The sequence below is a fragment of the Equus asinus genome, chromosome 10, assembly GCF_041296235.1.
Source record: "Equus asinus isolate D_3611 breed Donkey chromosome 10, EquAss-T2T_v2, whole genome shotgun sequence".
In the NCBI taxonomy this organism is placed as follows: Eukaryota; Metazoa; Chordata; class Mammalia; order Perissodactyla; family Equidae; genus Equus; species Equus asinus.
The window spans coordinates 97,369,170-97,391,637 of record NC_091799.1 but is presented as its reverse complement, the minus strand read 5'-3'; the positions used below and the strand labels follow the sequence as shown (position 1 = coordinate 97,391,637).

At 37.7% G+C, this 22,468-nt stretch overlaps 1 protein-coding gene across 5 annotated transcripts in view; it reads right to left on the bottom strand.

Moving 5' to 3' along the window:
• Positions 1-22,468, bottom strand: part of DNAH5 (dynein axonemal heavy chain 5) — a 268,608-nt gene that overhangs the window by 100,612 nt on the left and 145,528 nt on the right. For all 5 annotated transcript variants that reach the window (XM_044779484.2, XM_070519860.1, XM_070519859.1 and 2 more), the window contains 8 exons: positions 21,374-21,481; positions 19,382-19,535; positions 14,746-14,892; positions 12,021-12,262; positions 9,406-9,582; positions 8,788-8,989; positions 7,784-7,926; positions 6,934-7,068 (listed from right to left, as the gene is read on the bottom strand). In XM_044779484.2, the coding sequence (XP_044635419.2) occupies positions 6,934-7,068; positions 7,784-7,926; positions 8,788-8,989; positions 9,406-9,582; positions 12,021-12,262; positions 14,746-14,892; positions 19,382-19,535; positions 21,374-21,481 (1,308 nt within the window). The remainder of the gene's footprint in view (positions 1-6,933; positions 7,069-7,783; positions 7,927-8,787; positions 8,990-9,405; positions 9,583-12,020; positions 12,263-14,745; positions 14,893-19,381; positions 19,536-21,373; positions 21,482-22,468) is intronic.

Here is a 22,468-nt window from a genome sequence, read left to right as displayed (position 1 = left end):
ATCTGCACTTTCTTCCCCTTCATTATGACCCCAATTTCTCTGAAATATTAGGATATTATTAGTAAATTATGTATGTCATAAAAGAGTTAAATTGACAAAAACAAAAACAAAGAAGGGAGAAAAATTAAATAGCTTGTGAACCTGAAGTTGGGATTTCTTTCTGCTTTTATAATTGCTGCCCATTGAATAGTTACCTAATGAATTTTGGAGTTTGATGAGACCCCCTGAAGGCCTAAAACACAGTAATTAGATGTTTTACTCCACCACATATCTATTTGGGAATGATTGGGAAAACCATATACTGGTATCTCCAACTGGACTTCACTTGGATGATCCATAGCTTCACAAAACCAACGGAGTCAAACATAAATGCCTCTTACCCCAAAGTCTGCACCCCCTCCTGGGTGTTCATTTCAGGAATTGGCACAAACTACCTAATTGCTTCGTCCAAACATTTCCACATCCAACAACGATAACTTCTTTCTACGATAATTTCACTAGTACCTTTTAATGAATCTCCTCCTCTCTGAACAATGACATGCCTTAGGTCAGTTATTTGTCCTTCTCGTGGGGATTAATGTCACAACCTCTTAAATTCCACTCCCGGACTACTCCAGTCAGTCCTGGAAACTTCTTTACAAGGCATATAGGCTGTCTAAATTGTGTAATTTACAATTTTATCTAGAATTTTCTGTCTCCCCAAAGAAACCAGTCCAAAGATTACTAATCATCTTTGTAGTACTCTATTACCCACATTCTCCCTGATCTCCTTGATCTGTGTTCCCACTTCATCCACTGTTTTGGTGGTATAAACCATAGCGCAGTTAATAAAAATTCATTTATTTGATTATTATCTATCTCTCCCACTAGAATGTAAGGAGAGAAGCCATCTCATTTATCTTGCTCATCACTGGATCCTCAGTGTCTAGAAAGGTATCTGATACCAAATATTTATCAATAAATATTTGATACATACATAAATAAAGACAAGAAACTGAGGAGTCATCTTTAACTTTTTTCTCTCTCTTCTATCCCTCTCCTCCAGCAATATCCACTCAACCAACAATCCTGTAAGTTCTGCTTCCTAACTACAACTTGAATGCACCCTGTCCTGCTTCCAGTCCCACTTTTATTATATCGGTCCAGCCCAACCTCCCTCCTGAGGAATTACCATGACCATCTCCTCTCCGGTCTCTCTGAGAGCAGCCACATCTCTTCCATCTTGTTCTCTACTCTGGAGCCAGAATGAACTTTCTAAGGGGCGATGCAATCCTGCCCATTACTCCAGTGGCTCCCTTAGTGATTTACAAGGGACCCCATGATGCTTCCTGCTTACCCTGCCAGTCTCATTTCTAAACACTCCTCAGTCAATTTGTTCCAGTCCCTCAAGGTCTTAATTCACTCATGTTCAGGTAACAATAAAACACATACCACGAAATGATGCTCATCTCACAGGCTGATTTACAGTGTTCATTACGAGATCCTTATTTACATATTCCTAGAGTAGCCATTTCTGAGCCAAAAAATCTCTCAGGATTAGCATTAGCCAAACACAATTTGTGAAATACTGATTTAGATGAATGATCTTCCATAAATGTCACTTCTCTCAACCCAGCTTTTAATAAAATATTGAAATCTCTAGCAAAGGCCTGACTAAGGGCAGTTTATGCTGTTTTCTGAGAATAAACAAAAAGTTTACTCTGAAATAAGAGAATGGTGGTCAGCATGTCATCCTCTTAAGCAATACATGGAACCTAAAAAACATTCTTATCTTGCTGTCTAGATAGACACACTATCTCACACACATGTGACGCCAGGGTTAACCCCAGCTGTGACAGTGGCATTTTAAGAAATAAAAACTAGACTTTTAGAAATCCAGATATAGGAATGGAGGTAAGGAAAGCTGTCTTTCTCTATTCTAAGCTAGGAGCCTTAAAACTAGGGGCAATGCAATTTTCTGATTTGATTTCTTAATGGACAATTCAACCTCTATAATTCTTTAAAAAAATAAATATAATATTAATATAATGTATATATTAAATTCCCTCAAGTAATGGTCAACTCTTTCTCTACATTCATTGATTTCTGTAATCCCCTAAAGAAATTAACCCCCTCTTCCTCTGGGCTCCACAATACTTAGATTATACCATAAGTAGCACTTATCACATCAGCTATACTTGACTGGGCACATGTCTGTTTCCTCAACCAGACAGAGGGAGAAACATTGCACTGGAAGGGGTATTGGCAGGGTGATGTACAGTCAAAAAGATTGTGCACTTCCAAGTTCTTGGGTTTACCGTTCACACAACTGTCTCTGTGAATGGGACACACACATATCTGCATAACATGCATGGCCTTATACAATAGCTCCAACTGGGTTTAAAATCAGGAAAAAAGGGCTAACTGAAGGCACAGAAAGAGAAATCGCAAATAAGAGGGGGACTAGAGTATTATATCCAACTAAATTGAAATATAAAATATACTTAATTTTAGGCTTCCATATATCTGCTATTTAGCTAAAAGATAAAAATGGAGAGCTTACGCTCTTTGCTAAAAATAATCTACTGCCTAAATAAGATCTTCCACTTTATTATAATTCACCAAAACCAAATGAAAACAGTCTTACATTAGTAAAGTTTAAAATGCTCAAAAGTACATTGTAAAAAGTAAATTGAGGGGCTGGCTCCATGGCCAAGTGGTTAAGTTCGCCTGCTGCACTTTGGCATCCCACGGTTCGCGAGTTCAGATCCTGGGCGCAGACCTAGCACCACTCATCAGGCCATGCTGAGGTGGCCCCCACACAGAGGAACTAGAAGGACCTACAAGTAGGATATACAACTACATACTGGGGGGGTTTGGGGAGAAAAAAAGAGGAAGATTGACAACAGATGTTAGCTAAGGGCCAATGTTCCTCACCAAAAGAAAAAAAGTTTGCTATGTTTAAAAGCATTATTTAAAAAAAAAAAAGTAAAGTGATATCTAAAATAACATGGAAATACAATAACGCATAACTAGAAGCTAAAAATAAAACAAATGCACTAAAGTGATAAATCAGTCATTTGAATATTAATGTGGGTAAAGAAAAGCCATTGGAGGGAGGGGTATGGGTGAACTGGAAAAGTAGAGTGGAACATGCAGGGACCTGGTTTCTGGCCAGGTTCCGCTACCAAGCAACCTCGAACTCAGACAAGTACTTCAATCTCCTTCCACCTGAGTCCATTAATATTAACAGTAAAACCCGACATTTTTAGAGAACTTTGCCATGAAAAAAATACTTTCACACATTATGTCTTATGGTTCTCCTCTCGAACCTAGCCTTCAAACTGCGCTCTGAGGAGCCAAAAGGATTTTTCTGTAGCCCCCGGGGCCCTGCAGGAAGCAGGATGAGGCTGGAGGGGATTTCAGGAGACTGGCTCCACTTCCACCAAGCAAATCCATGGCTCCCTGTTTTATAGCTTAGTCTTCTGCGTAAGATTTCACTTGGAAAAGTAGCTCTGAGTCTAGAAAAAATGTGGAATTTCCTTCCAGGTTCTATGATTTCTCATTTTTAAAAAACAAAACTTATTGCTACGCAACCATTTGTAAGATGATTGTCGTATTCAAAACACTTTAAGATTTTTTTAGAAGAGATCAACCTTTTCAGAAATTCTGTTAAGAAACTTTTTCTCCTTCTTACCTTTCTGTATTTAAATTTTTAAATATATGTATGGATTACTTTCAAAAATAGAAAAAAAAAGCATTAAAACAATATTTATTTGGGGAAAAAAAAAATCTCTTAAAAGACTGAATTCCCTCAGTCAAAAAACAAGGAGACCATATAGTTTTTGTTCAAATCACACACTTTTGATGGTGACAGGGGACGCCATTAATTATTAATCTGAGAAAATGGAAGTAAACTGGATGGTCCTGGGCAAAGAGGGACATATAGGCAGTCCTCCTACTGATGAAAGATGTGGAAGCGTCACCACGGGGAAAACAAAGGAAACCCTGATGAAAACAACCTGTCAAGCAACAGACATGTGTCCTTGACGTGTGCCATCATGGGAACCCAGGAGGGATGGACAGTATCTATTTTCTCATCTACAAGTTCAATTTGGTTTGGATCCAGACAAGTGAGAGACCAGAGACAAAGGCTCAGCTCCATCAGCCCCTGTTTAGCATGAAAATTATAGTGAGAATGTTAATTACAGCAGTTTGGCTAATTGAAAGCTTTCTAAAACTAATGAGTCTAGCTTAATAGAAAGCTCTGATGCTCAGCAGTCAACACAGGCACTAAACAGAGTAGATGATGCTATGATGCTATGATGCTTCTGAACAGAAGAGGAAATCGTGAAGTGATGATGCCACCCTCACACTGAAGGACAGGAAGGAATTGGGCTCAAGTGGTCATGAAACAGATGGCACTCTAAAGAATACAGATTTTCACGTTTTAAAAGCCTGCTTTATTATTCTTCTAATTATTCTACTTCAACACGGTACCACTTCTAGAAATTTATTATAGAGTTTATAAATTTGTATATCAACAAACAGGTTGCTTTCTAGATAATGTATGCCTTTTTCCTGAAAATTAATAAATCTCTCAGGTTACAGAGACATAGACCACAGATCTTTACCACCTTAAAGGGGTAAATATCACCATGAGTTGCTAACAAAAATACAGTGACGAGGTCTTGTCATATACTAAAGAATGGCTGGCCTTTGTCCCTGGTTCCTAGGTTGAGCCTTTAAACCCTTGGAATTTCCTAGGAATATCTTTGTTATTCATGGTGGGTCCCTCAGACCACTCAAGTCAGAAAGACTAACCGTGTTATTTGAGGGTTAGGACTTTGAACCACATATCAGCTGATCTCCTGGGAGGGGAAGGGGTATGGAGATTTAGTTAAATCACGTGGCCAATGATTCAATCACCCATGCCTATGTAATGAAACCCTAATAAAAGTTCTGCACATTGTAGTTCAAGTGAGCTCCCTGGCTGATGATGTACACTGATGTGCCTGGAGGGGAACACATTCTGAGGACACAGAAGGTTTGCATTTGGGATCATTCCAAACCTTGCCCTATGCGTCTCTTCTCTTGGCTGATCCAATTTATATCTTTTATAATAAAATCATAATCACAAGCATAGTACTTTCCTGAATTCTGTGAGTCATTATAGCAAATTATCAAAACTGAGAGGATCATAAGAACCCTTGAACTTGTAGCCAGTTGTTCAGAAGTACTGGTAGCCTGGAAACCCCTGAGCTTGTGGCTGGTTGCCAAAGAGAGGGAAGTCTTGTGGGGACTGAGTCCTTCACCTGTGAAATCTTTAGTAACTCCAGGTAGTTATCGCCAGAACTGCACTGCAGTCCTCAAGGTTTAATCCACTCTCAAGAAATGTGAACAGCTATAATCACCCAACATAATGAAAAAGAAATCACAGTCTGATTTAATGTTTTAAAATCTGCAGCCAAAAATAAAGTTATAATTATAACCTTTAAATAGGATGGCTCCTAAAGTAAAACAAACAAAAGTTTTTAGATGTAAAACAATATCAAGGGAATGTGCATAATGTTAGCATCTTGCCAGCCTAGGATAATTTAATGTGCTGCTCCCCAAACACAAAAATACCACTGCTGAGTCAGTGCAGGGCGAGGTCGACCTTCTATTCAGACCTTTCCATCAGGACACTGTGTAAATGGTACTCATCTGATAGAAGCCTAGCCGGTATTGGAAATTTCATCTCTAACAGAGGAGCATAACATAGTTGATAGTCTTATTTAGAAACTTAATCAATGGTCTTAGTTTATTGGCACTCTGCAGTTACGAATTACATTCAGTGATAAAGGTACATGATTTAGCCATGCTCTCGAGAATTTTCACTGCTCTTTGATATTTTCATTCCAACAACTAAAGAACAACAAAGTTCATCAAAAGCAAAGCTCTTTGGATTTGGATTCTCCTAAAAATTCCCCTTCTATTTTCAATTTACGAATTTACAATTTATCTTTTGTATTAATGTATTCATGTTCTAATACAGACATCAGAGATGACTTGAAAACAACTGAAGCCTGAACTGACATGAAGGATTTTCCACCCCAGTCTTAAACAACTTAGGAACAGGAGAAAAACAACCAGTCAGCCACTGCCAACCCAGTCATTCTTGGCAATTTCATTGACAAAAGCAATGCAAATTTGAAGGGGTTTTTTCTGATACTCCTCAGTGTATGATAGGGTAAAATCTTCAATATGCTAAGATTCTAAGATTTTCTCTCTTGTTGCAATTGACAACGAGAGCCATTGTGGAACGTTAAGTCAGGGAACAGCAAGATAAAAGTAGCAAGATGGGCACCAGAGATTGGAAGAGGACTAAGAGCTGGACTGGAAGGGAGTTGGACTTGAACCAAGACCAGCTGGGAATTCCTCCATGCTAATACCTGGTGTGGAAGGATGAAGAAGTGGGTTATGTAGAGGTGGACTGGGAGAAGGAAGACAAAGGAAGAGATGTGAGAAGCTCTTGATTCAAGATACTCATTAAAGATAATTCCAACGCATCTAGTCTAAAGGCTAGAATAATAGTAACACCCACCAAAAAGCAGACAGTAAGGAAAGGAAGTAGGTTTAGGTGGGGGAAGAAATTATATTTCTTTCAGTTTTGGATTTTGCATGTTTGCAGGCTTTTCTACACGGTTATTTTAAACAGTATTGAGGGCTTTAACATCTTATATAAGCTTTTCATTTCTCCATAATTTAAGACGTTTACATATTATAATCTAACTAGGGAGGGATTCTATTGCAGTCGAATAATGGAGATAATGGAAGACATATGTGGGGGATTTGCCCCGGCTGTGAAAGTGCAGATGGAGTTCAGCAGGCACAGCAGAATAGTAAAGAGATCTCGGCCTCCAAAGTTTACCACCAACTTGGGCTCCATGAACAGTACCAAGGAGCCAATACCTGAAACATTAGTGGAGTGGTTGCAGAAGAAAAGTTCAGACTCTTGATCATGTGGCTTTCAGGATCATATTTTGACATAAACCCTTTGATTATGACCGTTTTAGCTGTTCCTTGTTCACCAATTAACAGCACCGCCTAAGATAGGAGTTGAGAAACAAATATAAGAAATACAATAAAACCATTGTCATGGGCTGAACTGTGTCCCCACAAAATTCATATATTGAAGCTCTAACCCCCAGTACCTCAGAATGGGACTGTATTTGGAGGTAGGCTCTTTAAAGAGGTGATTAAGTTAAAATGAGGCCATTAAGCTGGGCCCTAATTCAATCTAACTGGCATCCTTATACGATGAGGAAATATACAGACACCCAGAAACAGCAGGGATGCTCACGCACAAAAACGATGTTAGGACACAGCAAGCAGGCGGCCATCTGCAAGTCAAGGAGAGAGGCCTCAGGAGAAACTAAACCTGCCAACAACCTAATCTCCCAGCCTCCAGAACCGCGGAAAAAGAAATGTCTGCTGTTTAAGCCATCCAGGCTGTGATGTTTGGTTATGGCAGCCCTAGCAAACTAATATAAAGATCCCAAAAGAAGGGTTTCTCTTTGGAAAAACAAGTCAAAATTTACTCTCAACTAATGCATGAGAAATAATTATTTAATTATGCATTAGGACTATTCAACTCTAATATTGTTACTGGGGAATAATAAAAGAGGTATACTAAATGGGGTAATAGTTTCATTTATTCTAAACAGCAACATAAAACATTCTAAAATAAATCTAAGCTGTTTCGTGTTTTCAAGTGACATTTTAAAATAGGCTATTTTTAATAAAAGTTAAAGAGCCATACCTTGCCCTGTTTAGCGATGGTTTTAATCAGAAAGTCAGTCCTCACATTGTCAACATTTGGCACCAGGATGGAGCCATATTCTGGGGTGACATCAGATGGATACACGTACTCCTCGGTACACGTGTTCCAGTGCATCCACTTACCTGAGGTGCACAGAGAACATTTACACCTTCCTATTCCCGTTAATAATTTAACTCCTAACTGTAATGAGTAGACATCCTTGACATCTCATGAAGACATCTTTCAAACACTCCCGTAAAATAAAGATCATTACAATCAGAGATCTAAGTATTTAAGTGTTAGCCCAGTCAAAATTTCCCAAGGAACTATCCAAAAGTGGTAATATTAGGAAATATTCAGAAGTGCCTCGAAATTTTCTTTTTAAATATGTAGGTTTTCAATAACACAAAGTGTGCATAAAAATTTAGAACACAGTGATAGTAGTATGTACCTGAAATCATTTTAAAACATCTAATCTCATAAGCTTTTCATTACACACTTCCTTAATTGTAAGACCAAAAAAAAAGATATATAAACATTGTACATATAAGAACTTCATATATGTGTATATATGTACTTTACATATATATGTACACATATATAAATAAATTAAAGAATATATGTAGCTATAAATTTATAGACACATACACATACTTGGTAAAAATATACTTCGTACTTTTATATAAATTGCTGATTATATCAAATGACTGAAATAGAAACGATTTGGGATACTTGTTCATTCATTAAAAATTCAGTACAGAATATATTTAACAAGAGGAAAATGTACATTTGAAACACAATCAACATTAGTTTTTGAAAAAAGAAACAATTAGCTTTCTTCACACATGAAAACTTGCAGTTTCACTTTATGGCCAGAGTGTTCATTACCATCTAGAAAAATCTATATATTTGGTGTAAATATTAGCCATTTGGAAAAACTGTCCCCACGTGTATGTATGTGTCTGTGTAGCTAAGAGTGGAAGAATGGTAGCGAGGGTCCTCACCATGGGACGTGACGTAATAGTCGAACATGGTGCCATCGGGCCCCGCGGGAGGCGGCAGGTCCAAGGTCAGCGCGTCCTGCGAGCGCAGCCAGAGCTCCAGGCGGCGCCGCCCGTCCAGTTCCAGCGCGGCCCCCACGCTCCACATCAGGGAGAAGACGTACAGTCTCCCCAGGTGCTCTGGCGTGACCTCCACACCTTGCTCCTGAGCACGAAAGAAACTTTTTTTAAAATTACTTAATTTTCAAACCAAAACTTTGCCTTGAGCTTTAAAGAAAATAGCAAAGATATAAAAAGGACAACAGTATTCCCGAAGACAAGACCAAGGGAAAGATGAATAACACTGGAGAACAAATACGGAACGCATTCCTAGAAATACCAAGCTGGTCTCCGAAATAAATTGGGGATGCTTATTAGATGATTACGAACCTACAACTAAATTACAAATCCACGTCTTTCTCTGTGAAAAACAGAAATGAAAAAATACAAAATATGCAGGATGCATGTTTGAAACATTCCCCCTCCCCATAGCTCTAACAGAGTTAATTTCAAATATTGTACTCTCTGCACAGTATGGCTCAGCTAATAACAGAGAAATTTCTAGAAAGTTGAGCGATTTACCTTGGTAGGGATCAGGCCTTGAAGCATGTTAATGCTTTGCATGATTACAAAGGCCTCAAGCATCTCCATCTTGTATTCTAAGTTCTGAATACTGAAGCAATACAGATCTGGAAAAGACTCCAAGTACAGCTGACGAAGAATTTCAGCTTCTTGAGGCGAGCGTTTTTTAAGAAAACCCTGTTAGTTCACAGATTAATGCACTAATTAATCTTATAGCACACCAGGAAAATGGCCATTTTTAGACAAAACTTTTTAAAATATCAATTAACAATAATAACAATATCTAATGAGTATTACACTTGTAATGTGCCAGCCCTTGCTATAAACTCCTTCATGTATGAACTCATTTAATGTCAAAACAACTCTATGAGGTAGGAGTTATTATTATCATCCTCCTTTTACAGATGAGGAAACTGAGGCCCAAGGATTTAAGTGCCCAGGATCCCACAGCTGGTAAGTGGCAAGGCCAGAGTTCAAACCCAGAGTCTGGCTCATGTCTACACCTTCAGCTTCTACACTATACCTATGCTCAGGTCTTGAAGCCTCAATGGAGGAAAAGTCTTCAGCTCTTGATTAAAATACGCTAGGAGAAAATGAGAAGGCATATATATGGAAATAATTTTTTAAAAGAAAAAGGAATAAAAGCTGAACGGAGGAAATCCATACCCAGAATTTTTAAATGGAAACAAAGAGTTACCACAATTAGTTGTTTCCTTTTATTTCCTCTAATTTAATTAATAACGAATGTAGCAAAATATCAAAGAATACTCAGGAAAATGGAGAAGTTAGTCATTTGGGAATGCCGATATGAGCAAAGTGCAAGTCAGTCATTATAAAACACCACTTGACACAAACATTTTCTTAAAGTGAGGCAAGTTCTCTTGGCAATAAGAGATCAACTCATTCGTACAGAGTCTGAACGGAAGCAATAAAATATTGACTCCAAATTACTCATCAATTCACGAATTTACCATGGTTCCATAGCAACAAAAACAAAACATAGCACTTTTGAGTTGATGGAACCAAAAAACATCATACACAGGGCCAAGTAATTAGGTTGACTCCCAAAAGCTGACAAATTTCCAAAAACACAACTTCTCCACTGGTCTGCCCTCCAGTAACACTCTCAGAGCTGCCTTGCACTGCTCTTAACATTTCCAACTAGGTACTTTGTGTGTCTTGCTTCCTCCTACCCATTTGCAAGGAGAAACTGCATTGTTTAAAAGCATATAGAAATATTAGGTAGGTGCAGCATTAATGTAAAGGCCTTATTCAGCTTCAACATGGACAGAATATAATAGAAGCTTATTTCATAAATAGCAAACTCTAAATACTCATTAGCTAGTACTGTAAAAGTATTGTTAAAAAGCCCCTGTGAATTTGAAGGATTTTGGGACAAATCACATAAATACATTTTCACTTAGAGATTGCTGTGTCTGTGGTTCCCGAGCCTGAATCTACTGTGGTGCCTTAAAGACAACCACCACCCCTGTTCCTCCACCCAGAGATCCTGATTTGGTAGGACTGGGGTGTGACCCAATCATCTGTATTTTAAAGAACTGTCATTGATGATTATTTTTGCAAAGCCAGGGTTGAGAACCTTTGCTCTGTATTCTCCTTAATGGATGGATAATTTAATTGTGAAATCTGAAAATCTTTAGAAGCATTTTTAGTGACATATCCAACTATCTGTCAGTATCATTTTGCTATATAATCCCCTCCTTCTTCACATCTCATACTTTGCCAAATCTAAACTCTTCTGCAACACAGAGTTGTGTAAATTCTGAAAAGATATCATTAAAAGTTAGGATGTACCCATATAGAAAGAAAAGCACAAAAATGTAATGGCAATATAAAATAAATATCTACTTTATTTGAATTATAAGTTCATAAGTTTTGGATCAAAATCATCTCCAAAAAACTTATGTAAATTAAAATAAATTTGACCAACAATGTCAAAAAAGATTTTACAGATGGCTTATCTAATACGCATCCTGCCTTACATTATAGTATTTACTTAGTAAAATATCTATGTATACAAGGCATTTAATTATATTCTAATTATAGTCAATATACTCTAGAATATATTGGTGGTAAGAAAATAATATACCTTGTTATGAATTGGAGAGAGATTATCTGAAATATTATTTCCAAGTACAAACTTAAAACTAGTATTATGACTATTGAGCATCATAAAAATTCTGTATATGCAATTTTAATAAGTTGTCTTCTTCAAGTTCATATTCTAAGATGATTGCTCTCAAACTTTATTTGAATGAGTCCCTTTTAAAAATGTCATGAATCCCCAAAGTGATAAAATTAAATTTTACTTGTTCAGTCACAGTTTGGCAGGATTATTGATTCACCTAGGCTTTCTGATTACTCCACAACCCACAGGTTGGAAATCACAGGTCTAATGAGATATTAGAAGAGCATTGAAGAACCATGAGGACCGGCGGGTTTAGAGGCCCCAGAGCATTCAAGGATCTGCCATAAACATTAGCATGAAAGTGCAGTTACACCACAGTCCGCAGAGAAATCAGCACACATGCTACATGAATGCTAAAGGATCTCTTTTCTCCTTTAATTGTACAAAAGAAAGACTCCAACCATACCTCAAGAATAGGACTCCAATCAAGGATGGAAGAACTCATGAAAACCATCCCATTTCTTGAGACGGTAGCAGGCGAAGCATTGTCAATGTTATGAGGTTCAAAAACGATCTTGCAGTTTGGAGCCATGGGAATCCGATCGCCATTGGCAAGGGTTAGAGTTTTGTTATCATCCAAAACGGAATTCAGATTTTCAATCCAGATGGCATCTACTGGACCATCAAGAACTATCCAGATATGTTCCCCTAGAATATCCCACCAAAGGTGGGGGAAAGCATACGTTGACATATACACATATATACATAACTACTAAGCTTGAAGAAGTACTATAATTTGATGCAATTTTTCATAATTTTAAATATAGCTTTGATCTAAATGATTACCTCATTTTATCACACAGGACTTTTCCAGTTCTTTATATAGTAGTTGGTTAAAGCCCATAAACAAGGCAAAAAGTCATTTGTCAGTTGAAAAAATATTCATTGAGCACCTTCTATGGATTAGCACTGTTCAAGGGTCTGGGAATATTGTGGAACATAAGACAATGTCCTGCCTTCACAGAGCTTACATTCTAAGGGGTAGAGATGATAAACCAACAAGCAAAGAAATACATAAAATAAGAAAAAATAAGCAGGATAAGAGGATGAGGCATTGTTTTAGAAAAGGTGGTCAATGAAATATTTCAGGAGGAGAATGAGTGATATAAAGATCTAGAGGTAGAATTCTCCAGGCAGTGGGAATAGCAAGTGCAAAGGTCCTGAAATGGGTACAAGCTTAGGGTGATGATGTTCCACGAACAGCAAGAAGTTGAGCCAGGTTAGCGAGAAGAGGGGAAGGAGGAGAGGGATGTGAGTGATAGAAGGATAGGTGGGGTGAGACAGGCAGAGCCTTGGAATCAATTCTGGTTTGCACATGTAAGTTTGAGATATCCAATAGAGATCCCATAGGGCTGTTGAGTTGGCAATTCAAGGGAGAGGTCAGGGCTGGGGATTAAAACACAGAAACCATCCATTAAGAGACGGCATTTAACACTATGGACCGGGTGAGTTTCCTCTAGATAATAAGGGCAGATAGAGATAGGAGGTCTGAGGACAGAGCCATTTCAACATTTGGATTTCTGGTAGACTTCTTGCAGGGCCTTCTCTGCTGGCTCCTCCCTCCGGATTACCTCTCCATGAAGAAGGAGGAGAGACACCAGGTAAGACATCCCTGAATCCAAGTGACAGGAGACTTTCAAGAAGGGGAAGGATCAACTGAGCCAGATGCTGCTGATAGAGGGTCTCGACCGAGAACTGACAATTTGTACTTGACAAGCTGGAGGTCACGTGTCCTTAAGACAGCAGTTTGGGGAAGGGAATCTGACGGGAATCACTTAAGGAGGTAAATCACTTTGGAGGTAACAAACAGGACAAACACTGGCAGAATTCTCAACAGGAATGCCCCTGTAAATTCAGGCATTCAGTTTAATAGTTCTTCTTAATTTCTTAACTACTAGTTTCTCTTATTCACCAACGCCATGACCAAGGTTGTGGCTCTAATTTTTATTTACTGTGTAACAACTGTGGAATATTCTATGTCAAATAAACTGCTTTCAAAATCCTAATTATACTCATTTGACTCGAATTTTAAGTAAAATGATGATCTAATCACCAGAGACCCTTTAAAAGAAAAAGCCTATGCTGCCTTTTTGAAGGAGGAAAAAAACCACCTCTCTGAGCTCGTATTTCTTGAGGTAACATTTGGGCACTGGATCTGTGTTTACAAAAGACTAGTGGAACAAATTATAAACAAAATTTGATTTCCAGTAAAACAACAACAATTTCTAACACGAGCATGCTCTAGAAATTAAGCATTTTCATTTCTCTTTGGACAATCGATGTTAGGTTGATCAGCCACATTCCCTAAGTGAGAACCTCAGTGGCACCACCTTCAACATTTTTCAGTAGAACATTGTTGCCCAAAGCATAGACTCAGAAAGTGATATCACAAATATCTTGTCCTCCTATATTCTCTCTCTCTGCAATTGCATTCACTGTTCCTGTCTCCTATTCATTCGGGAGTAAGAAAACACGATGAGAGGAGAGATATTACCACCTCTTCCATCTGAGCTTATATTCTGGGAATGTTGGGTTGAATTTACAGAGTCCATAACTGAAAGAATATTCAGCATGAACCACTAGCCCTTAACACGTTTGTTTACACAACCACCAAACACCAGTGTACATCTAAACAGAATAATTTGTTAGTTCAATATAGACTTCATTTTTGATATACACAATTTTCTTCCCAAAAAAGCCCATTTCCTCCCGTGATTTTATCTTGGAATCAGTTTTCTAAAAATAGGCTGTACTTAACTAAGAGTAACATTTTAAAAATATTCAGTGAAAATAGTTATGGTAAAGTCACTTTATTCAATACTATCAATTTTCCTTTACAGATTTTCCTATCTATTTTATTCTAAGATATCACAGGGATACAGAAATGTTTTTTTCAAAAGGAAAATAATTCCCTTTGTAAGAAAGAACAAAAGGGAGAGAAGAGGGAGATTTTAAATACACTAATCAATAATTTCCGTATTTTAACATTCACAAATATACTGATTTATGGCTTCTTGGTCTTGGCTAAGATATTATATGGAGAATACAGTTGTTCCACTAATTCTAAATAGTCACCAAGGATCTGATTTAGAAGGACATGTCAAAAATAACACTTGTAATTTATCTTCTACCTTTCTTAGCCCTCAATGTTTTCCTCCAAAGAGTAGAAAATATTCCATCAGTCCAGTCGTTCGTGGCCACGTCGAGCCGACCAAACATCTGTGGGGCCGTAATTGCTTTGGGATTCATCCTCATCTCTCGGTGTGGTTTTCCACAATCTATGCCAAGTAAATCCAAATTTTAAACAACTCAGATGTAGAGTGAACCATCATTAGGCAACATTGCACTAATTTGCGGTGTACTGTCAGCAGGCATTCAAAATATGAAAAATGCAAAATTACATTGAAAATATAAATGTCTTACTGCATTCCAAATTATCATAATTAGCCTCATTAGATTTTATTGACTAGAGCACTTTTGTTTTTATCTTCTGTAAAAGAAAATTACATGTTACATAAGGGGAGAAAAAGGCTACCATGTTGGAATTGACAAAGAAATTAATGTAATCTGGAAGTTCTTCAAATTTCACAGCTCAAAAGTCTTTTGGTTTATAGTGTCCACAATTAAATCTTGTATCTGAAATTTCACCTAAAAGATGCCTTCTTCTCTCCGTTATCAGCTTTGATTTGCTGAGATGTGTTCTTGTTCCTTTGGAAAAAATATGCTAAACGAATGTTGCAGAAATCAAGGACTTAGCTTTTGTGGCCAACCTCAGGAAAGGTATTCAAATCGTTCAAACCCTAAAACTACTCTTAAATGGGCTGGATGCTTGTATGTAAGGGACTGTGATTAATCAGCAGAAAAGTGAAAAATAAGGTTTAAAGTATAAAACCATAAAAATATAAAATGAAATAAAAATCAACAACCACAAGCACACATAGACATATGTGCACATTAGAAAAGGTGCTACATTAAAACCCGTTTAGAAAATTGACCGTAGTTCTCTGTTTTCAAAATTGCAGAAAGAATCGGGGTAATCACTTGCAAGATTTTTATGGTACTGAAGCTCAACTTTGTCACAATTCAGCTTTTACAATAAATGATACCCATAAGACTGACAACATTTTTCCATTTAATCACACTTTACAAAAGGCCAGAAATTCTTAAAGTGTATGACAGTATCGTAGGTGAAGACTAGACTTGGTCTGTTGCCCATACAAGAGAAACTATCAACTTATTTCCTTATGGTAGTGGGTAGAATTGTATTATTTTCACTTAAAATGCCTTTATATTTTTATAAGAGCACTTTAAGAAAAAAATGCTTGATTAGGCCTTTCTTGACTTGTTCTGATCACTCCTCCTTCATGCACTCTGTTCTAGAGTAGATACCCTTTTCTGGCTTCACCTCCTTATACACTCTATGCTGCCCCTCCTATCCTGCAGACGAGTCTCTACCTGGCCACCAATGGTCTTCCACACACAGGGTTGATCACACCACGCCCCAGCTCCATGGCTTCCCATCACCTACAGAATAAAATCTAAGTATTTAGTGTGACTCACAAAGCTCCCCATGCCAAGCCTACTGCATTAATTTGAATTCCCCCTGAAAGCAAAGCCTGAAGCAAGGAAGTGTGTGCTGGGAGTTCGGAGTGAGAGGAAAGAGAGTGAGACAGGAAAAGAGAGAAAGCCAATAATGGGCTCATTGGTGAGCTGGTCACAGACGAAATGTCCCTCTAATATATAGGAGGAGGTGGGACATTTGCCTTCAACTCTTCTCCTCCATTGGCTGAGGGTATGGCTGCCTCAGGGGTATTAATTCCCCCCCAACCCCTACATCCAGGCTGACCCAGTTCCCTAGCCTCAAGGAGAGTTATAAGGCTGAAAAACTGGGCAACATCACTGGGAGTTTGGGGGAGAAACTGACCAACAGCTGCATCTGTAGCAGAGGAGGGCCACAGGGATGTGGCACTGGGCACCAAGAGCATCTGCTACACATCTTTATCTCCCCCCACTCCCACCCCACACACAAATTACATTTCATCCATGCCAAAGCACTTCCCTGGGTATATCATGCTCTCTCCAGTCCTTCCTACCTGCACAGCCTCCTTGTTCTGCTAAGAATGCCTTTCATCCATCTACTACGCAACCCTCAAACCCCAACTCAAGTAGCACCTGCTCTGTAAGCCTTTCTATAATTCCTTAGAAAAGTTTCTGATCTCCTTTGCCTCTGCTCACCGCATAAATGTCCAAATCTCCTCACAGCAATTCCATGCTGATTTATAATCATCAGTGTCACTCTGCTACAGTGTAAGCTCCTTGAAGACATGACCATTTTGTTTCATGCCTCCTTTCCCATTTCTAGTACAGAAGCTAGCAGAACCCCAAAGTAAAGAACATCAAAGATATTTGTTGAACAAATATATGATGAATAAGAGAACAAATAACATATATGGATCTAGTAGAAGTTCAACTCAATTACTTTCTCCTCTTTTGGATAATTAAAGTTTCACCAAAAAATAATGTTTCACTTAAGATAACAAATGTTTGCTCTACATACTAAAACCAAGAACAGGTTAATAAACAGCAAATAGTCTAATGATTAATTCATCTTTGCAACGAACTTCTCCAAAACCAGTGAGGCCATATGGATTACATAATTTAAACATGTCATATATAATGTATCTATATTGTTTAATATTTAGCACTCATTTTGTTCAAGTGCCAGGTGCATTTGTAGTTTATTGTTAACAGAAGGCAGCTACATAACAACAACAAAAGTATTGTTAGGCATAATTTGAGAGGAGAATACATCATTTTAAAGCTACGCAAAAATCCCCAAACAGAATCTTAACAGCACACATGAAAACCTCATGGTAGGTCTTGCAGGTGTGAGCTCTCAGTTTTGGCAAAGGCAGGTGACAGCTGAGCACAATCCTGTCTCAGTGCGAAGACCCCCAGTGGAGTCCTGATGTACAGAATTCACTTCATCCCACAGCTGAGGAAACTGAGACTAAATCCAGGACCCTAGAGCAAACATAGACAATTTCCAGCAACCACCAACTCAGTATCAGTGCACCGGGGCTCCATGAGCTGACTGGAAACCCAGCCAGGCACCTTTTCCTGTGGGACCATGTAGGATGCATTCCAAAAGCCAAAGGTCTGTGAAATTTTGGAACTCAACTCTTCTATGGCTAAGGAATTTTAGGAAGAGAGTCATCAATGTCCCATTATCCCTGGATGACCTCAAGCTAGGGACTTAGATGTAAGGCTTAGGGACATCTAGAAATTAAATGCATTTATTTAACTTCACCATAAAAATATCTGATTCCGGGCAGGAAATTAGTTTATGATTAGGATGATTTTAAATGCCTAGATTTTTTTTTTTTTTTTTTGAGAAAGATTAGCCCTGAGCTAACATCTGCCACCAATCCTCCTCTTTTTACTGAGGAAGACTGGCCCTGAGCTAACATCCGTGCCCATCTTCCTCTGCTTTATATGTGGGATGACTACCACAGCAAGGCTTGCCAAGCGGTGCCATGTCCACACCCGGGATCTGAACCGGCAAACCCCGGGCCGCCGAAACGGAATGTGCAAACTTAACTGCTGCGCCACCAGGCCGTCAATGCCTAGATTTTTAAGAGTTGGGATTGCAATTAATTTTTATTTATTGAGAGGTTGCATGTTCTATTAAATCATTATTGGGAAACTGCACAGTATATAGGGAAAAGTCTGGGTTTTTCATTAGTGGGCCTTGACCTTAATTCTGAGTCCCATCACTTACTATCTTTGCAACCATGAACATTTCTGAGTTTGAGCCTTGACTTTTTGGTACAAAGTGGGAAAAATAACAGCCGCATTTCAAGATCATTATGAAAAGTAAATGACATAACATATGTAAAATATAACACAGCTCATAAAGTCATTAAAAAAAATCTCCTTCCTGCAACATTATTCACAAAAACCAAGATATAGAACAACCTTAGTGTCCATCAACAGGTGAAAGGATAAAGATGTGGCATATACATATATATATGTATGTATGTATATATATACACACACACACAAAGGAATATTATGCAGTCATGAGAAAGAAGGACGTTCTGCCATTTGTGACAACATAGATGAACTTTGAGGGCATTATGCTAAGTGAAAGAAGTCAGACAGAGAAAGACAAATACTATATGATATCACTTATATGTGGAATCTAAAAAAAAATCAAACTCAGAGAAACAGATTGTAGAAGGGTGGTTACCAGAGATTAGGGGATTGGAGAAATGAGGAGATATTGAACAAAGGGTACAAACTTCCAGCTATAAGATTAACAAGTTTGGGGATCTAATGTACAACATGGTGATTATAGCTATTAATACTGTAGCAGATACTTGAACGCTGGTAAGAGAGTAGATCTTAAATGTTCTCACCACAAAAAAGAAATGGTAACCATGTGACAGGATGGAGGTGGTAGCCAATGCAAGGTAGTAATCATTTTGCAACATATAAATGTTTCAAATCAATATGTTGTACACATTAAACTTACACAATGTTAAGTGTCAATTATATCTCAATAAAGCTAAAAAGAATGTTATTCCGTCTGGTCCATTAATGTAATATGTTATCTCTAAAATGTACCCAATAATCAGTAAAGCAACATTTCCTGCTATAAAAATATATTAATGTATCTACCATTGTGTCCCTTTTTGGGGCATTCGCATGTGTCATAACTATTTAAATGTGTCACCAGAGCAACGCAGCTTGGCTGCTCCTTACCTGTCATGGCTTTCATCAAGGTGTGGATGCAGGTGGTCTTCCCTGCTCCACTGGGCCCCAGGGTCATCATCCCATGCCGCACTCTCTGTGTTTCAAACAGCTGGATGACTTTCAATTTCCAAGGAGGATGGTTGACTAAACCAGCTTCTTCAACCTGAAAACATAACACAACCCCCACGTTAGGCCACATCAATGGCGATCTGGACTTAGCATTTGCTCACAATAAGCATAGACATGGAGTGGAGGATAGAGGGATGGGGAGCTGGTGTTTAACAGGTATGGAGTTTGAACTCGCAAAGATGAAAAAAGTTCTAAAGATGGCTGCTAGTGATGTTTGCACAATAATGTGGATATACTTAATGTCACTAAACTGTACACTTAAAAATGGCTAAAATGGTAAATTTTATATTATGTATTTTACCACAATAAAACAAATTGCAAAAATATACATATATACATAGACAAAAGGCAGGCTGAACATAATCAAAATGGTATCCCAAGCTAATAAGAAATATCTGCATTTGTCTTTGGGAATTAAATACATTTACATTAACATTCTGTGGAATCTATGTCTTAGAAGCAACTTAAGAATAAAGGCTCAAATATCAAAATGTATTTTAAATGTTTAATTTAAAAGATATTGAATAATGGAAAAATTTGTAGCATACTACAAATTGACTGAAATTTCATATAGACTTCAAGCTGTCTTAATAAATCTGGGTAGTTTTTATCTATCAAACATATATATGGAAGTTACTCTGCCAAACACTATTCCAAGTTTCATCTTCATAACAACACCCTGTGATTGGTACTATTGATGTCTTCATTTTACAGATAAGGAAACTGAGGCATAGAGAGACTAAACAATATACCCAAGATTATTACTTGTAAAGTTATGGAGTAGATCTGAGCCCAAGAAATTCGACTCCGTGGTCCATGTTCTTAGCCATCATGCTATAGTTAAATCCACTCTAAATGACACTTTTATTTTTACTTGAATAATTTTTGGATAATAATCATGTATTTATGTAATTATGCTATGTATTTGCTTTTCAGATTTTTCATGTGCTACAAACTACTAATGTAGGTCACCTTATCAATTACTTTATACTTAACTTTTTAGGAAATGCTGCAATTAATTTGGCCATATGATGAAGAAACCACTTGCAAAAGGAATTATCAATCTTACCTGATTAGAAGATCAAGACTTTTAAATACTGACTTTGTAAAAGAAAAATATCCATTAAATAATACCATAGTGGATTTTTATTACAAATATCTGCAAGGAATTGAAATGCATTTTATAAATATGAGCTAATCACCACTTCTATGCAACTTTTTTTCCCAAACTCTTCTTCCTAGGAAAGGAAATTGAGGCACAAGAATACATGCTTCATTTCCATTCCTAGGAAGACTATAACAAGTTAAAACTGCACCAAGGATCATGGGAAATCCAGACACCTAATGATCCATATAGCGTGGTTGATTCCCCAAAACTCAAGGAAGAAACAAGTGATCCTGGGCCTGGGGAAAAAGTAGGACAGCTGAGATCACTGCAAATGACACTCATAGGCAGGAGTCCAGAGGTCAAAGCAATGTGGCAAACTCCAGGGCCCCAGCTGTGATATATATATGGAATACCGCTTAGTCATGAAAAAGAGGAAATTGTGCCATTTGTGACAATATGCATGGACCTTGAGGGTATTAGGCTAAGTGAAGTAAGTCAGATGGAGACAGACAATTACAGTAGGATTTCATTCACATGCGGAAGATAAGCAAACAAACATATGGATATGGAGAACAGATTAGTGGCTACCAGAGGGAAAGGAGGCAGAGGAGGGCAAGAGGGCAAAGGAGAAGATGTGTATGGTGAGAGATGGAAACTAGACTTTTGGTGGTGTGACCTCTACAAAATAAATAAATACATTTGTAAAAATAAAATAAATTCAGATGAAAGAGACCCAGCACCTGACGCCCTGTGAAACACATTACCTGCCTACTAATTGCCACTTCTAGTTCAGGGTATCCTGCTTTATCCAGAAGAATATTTGGGAAGAGATCTTCAATCAAACTCAGAAATAAAGGTTCATCCTCATCAATCTGAAAAAGAAGAGAAAGGGAAATCAAACCAACTATTTTGGCACAAAAATAGCAACGTATAAACTGAAAATGCATAATACAGCCCTGATTACTTTATCATAAGCATTAACATATAAAATATCAACGTCATTGAAGTTGAAGAATACTTTCATCATGCTTCCAATAAATTAAAAATTATTTAGGGGCCGACCCAGTGGCACAGTGGTGAAGTGCACGGGCTCTGCTTTGGCAGCCTGGGGTTTGCCAGTTCCAATCCCAGGCATGGACCTACATTCTGCTCATCGGGCCATGCTGTGGTGCCCTCCCACATATAAAAAGGAGGGAGATTGGCACAGACGTTAGCTCAGCAACAATCTCCTTCAAGCAAAAAGAGGAAGATTGGCAACAGATGTTAGTTCAGAGCCAATCTTCCTCACACACACACACAAAAAAGTATTTAAAAAAAAAGAAGGGGAGGAAAAGAAGGAAAAAGAGAAAACAAAAAGGACAGAAATGGAAGGAAAGAAAATATTGCCTACATGACAACCTTTCCTTAAAATAACCAGTTTTGGGAGTTACTACGTAGCCTACAATTTCTAATTTAAAGTAAAAAGAATTTTTAAATGAGAGATAGTAACAAATTCATGAATTGGAATTTGGTTCATAATTTTATTTTGAAATAAAAATATATCATTGTGTCATCCTGTACATAGATCTACTGATATTGGACAACTGATTATCAGTCTCTACTGAGAAAGGAAAGAGTATGAAATTATTACATGCTTTTAACATTTACATACAATTTCCTGCCAAGCTTTACACACTTTAAAGAAGGTGAGATTTTAGCTCTAAAACACAAAAATGATTCAAGGATTTGGAAACTTAACATGTAGATTTTTAAAAACCCATTTCAATTCTGTTGGAATAGGCATATGTTAAACTAGATATGAGTCACCATAAAAATAACTTCTGAAAAAGTGTAATTTAAAATTATGCTCTCCAGCACTT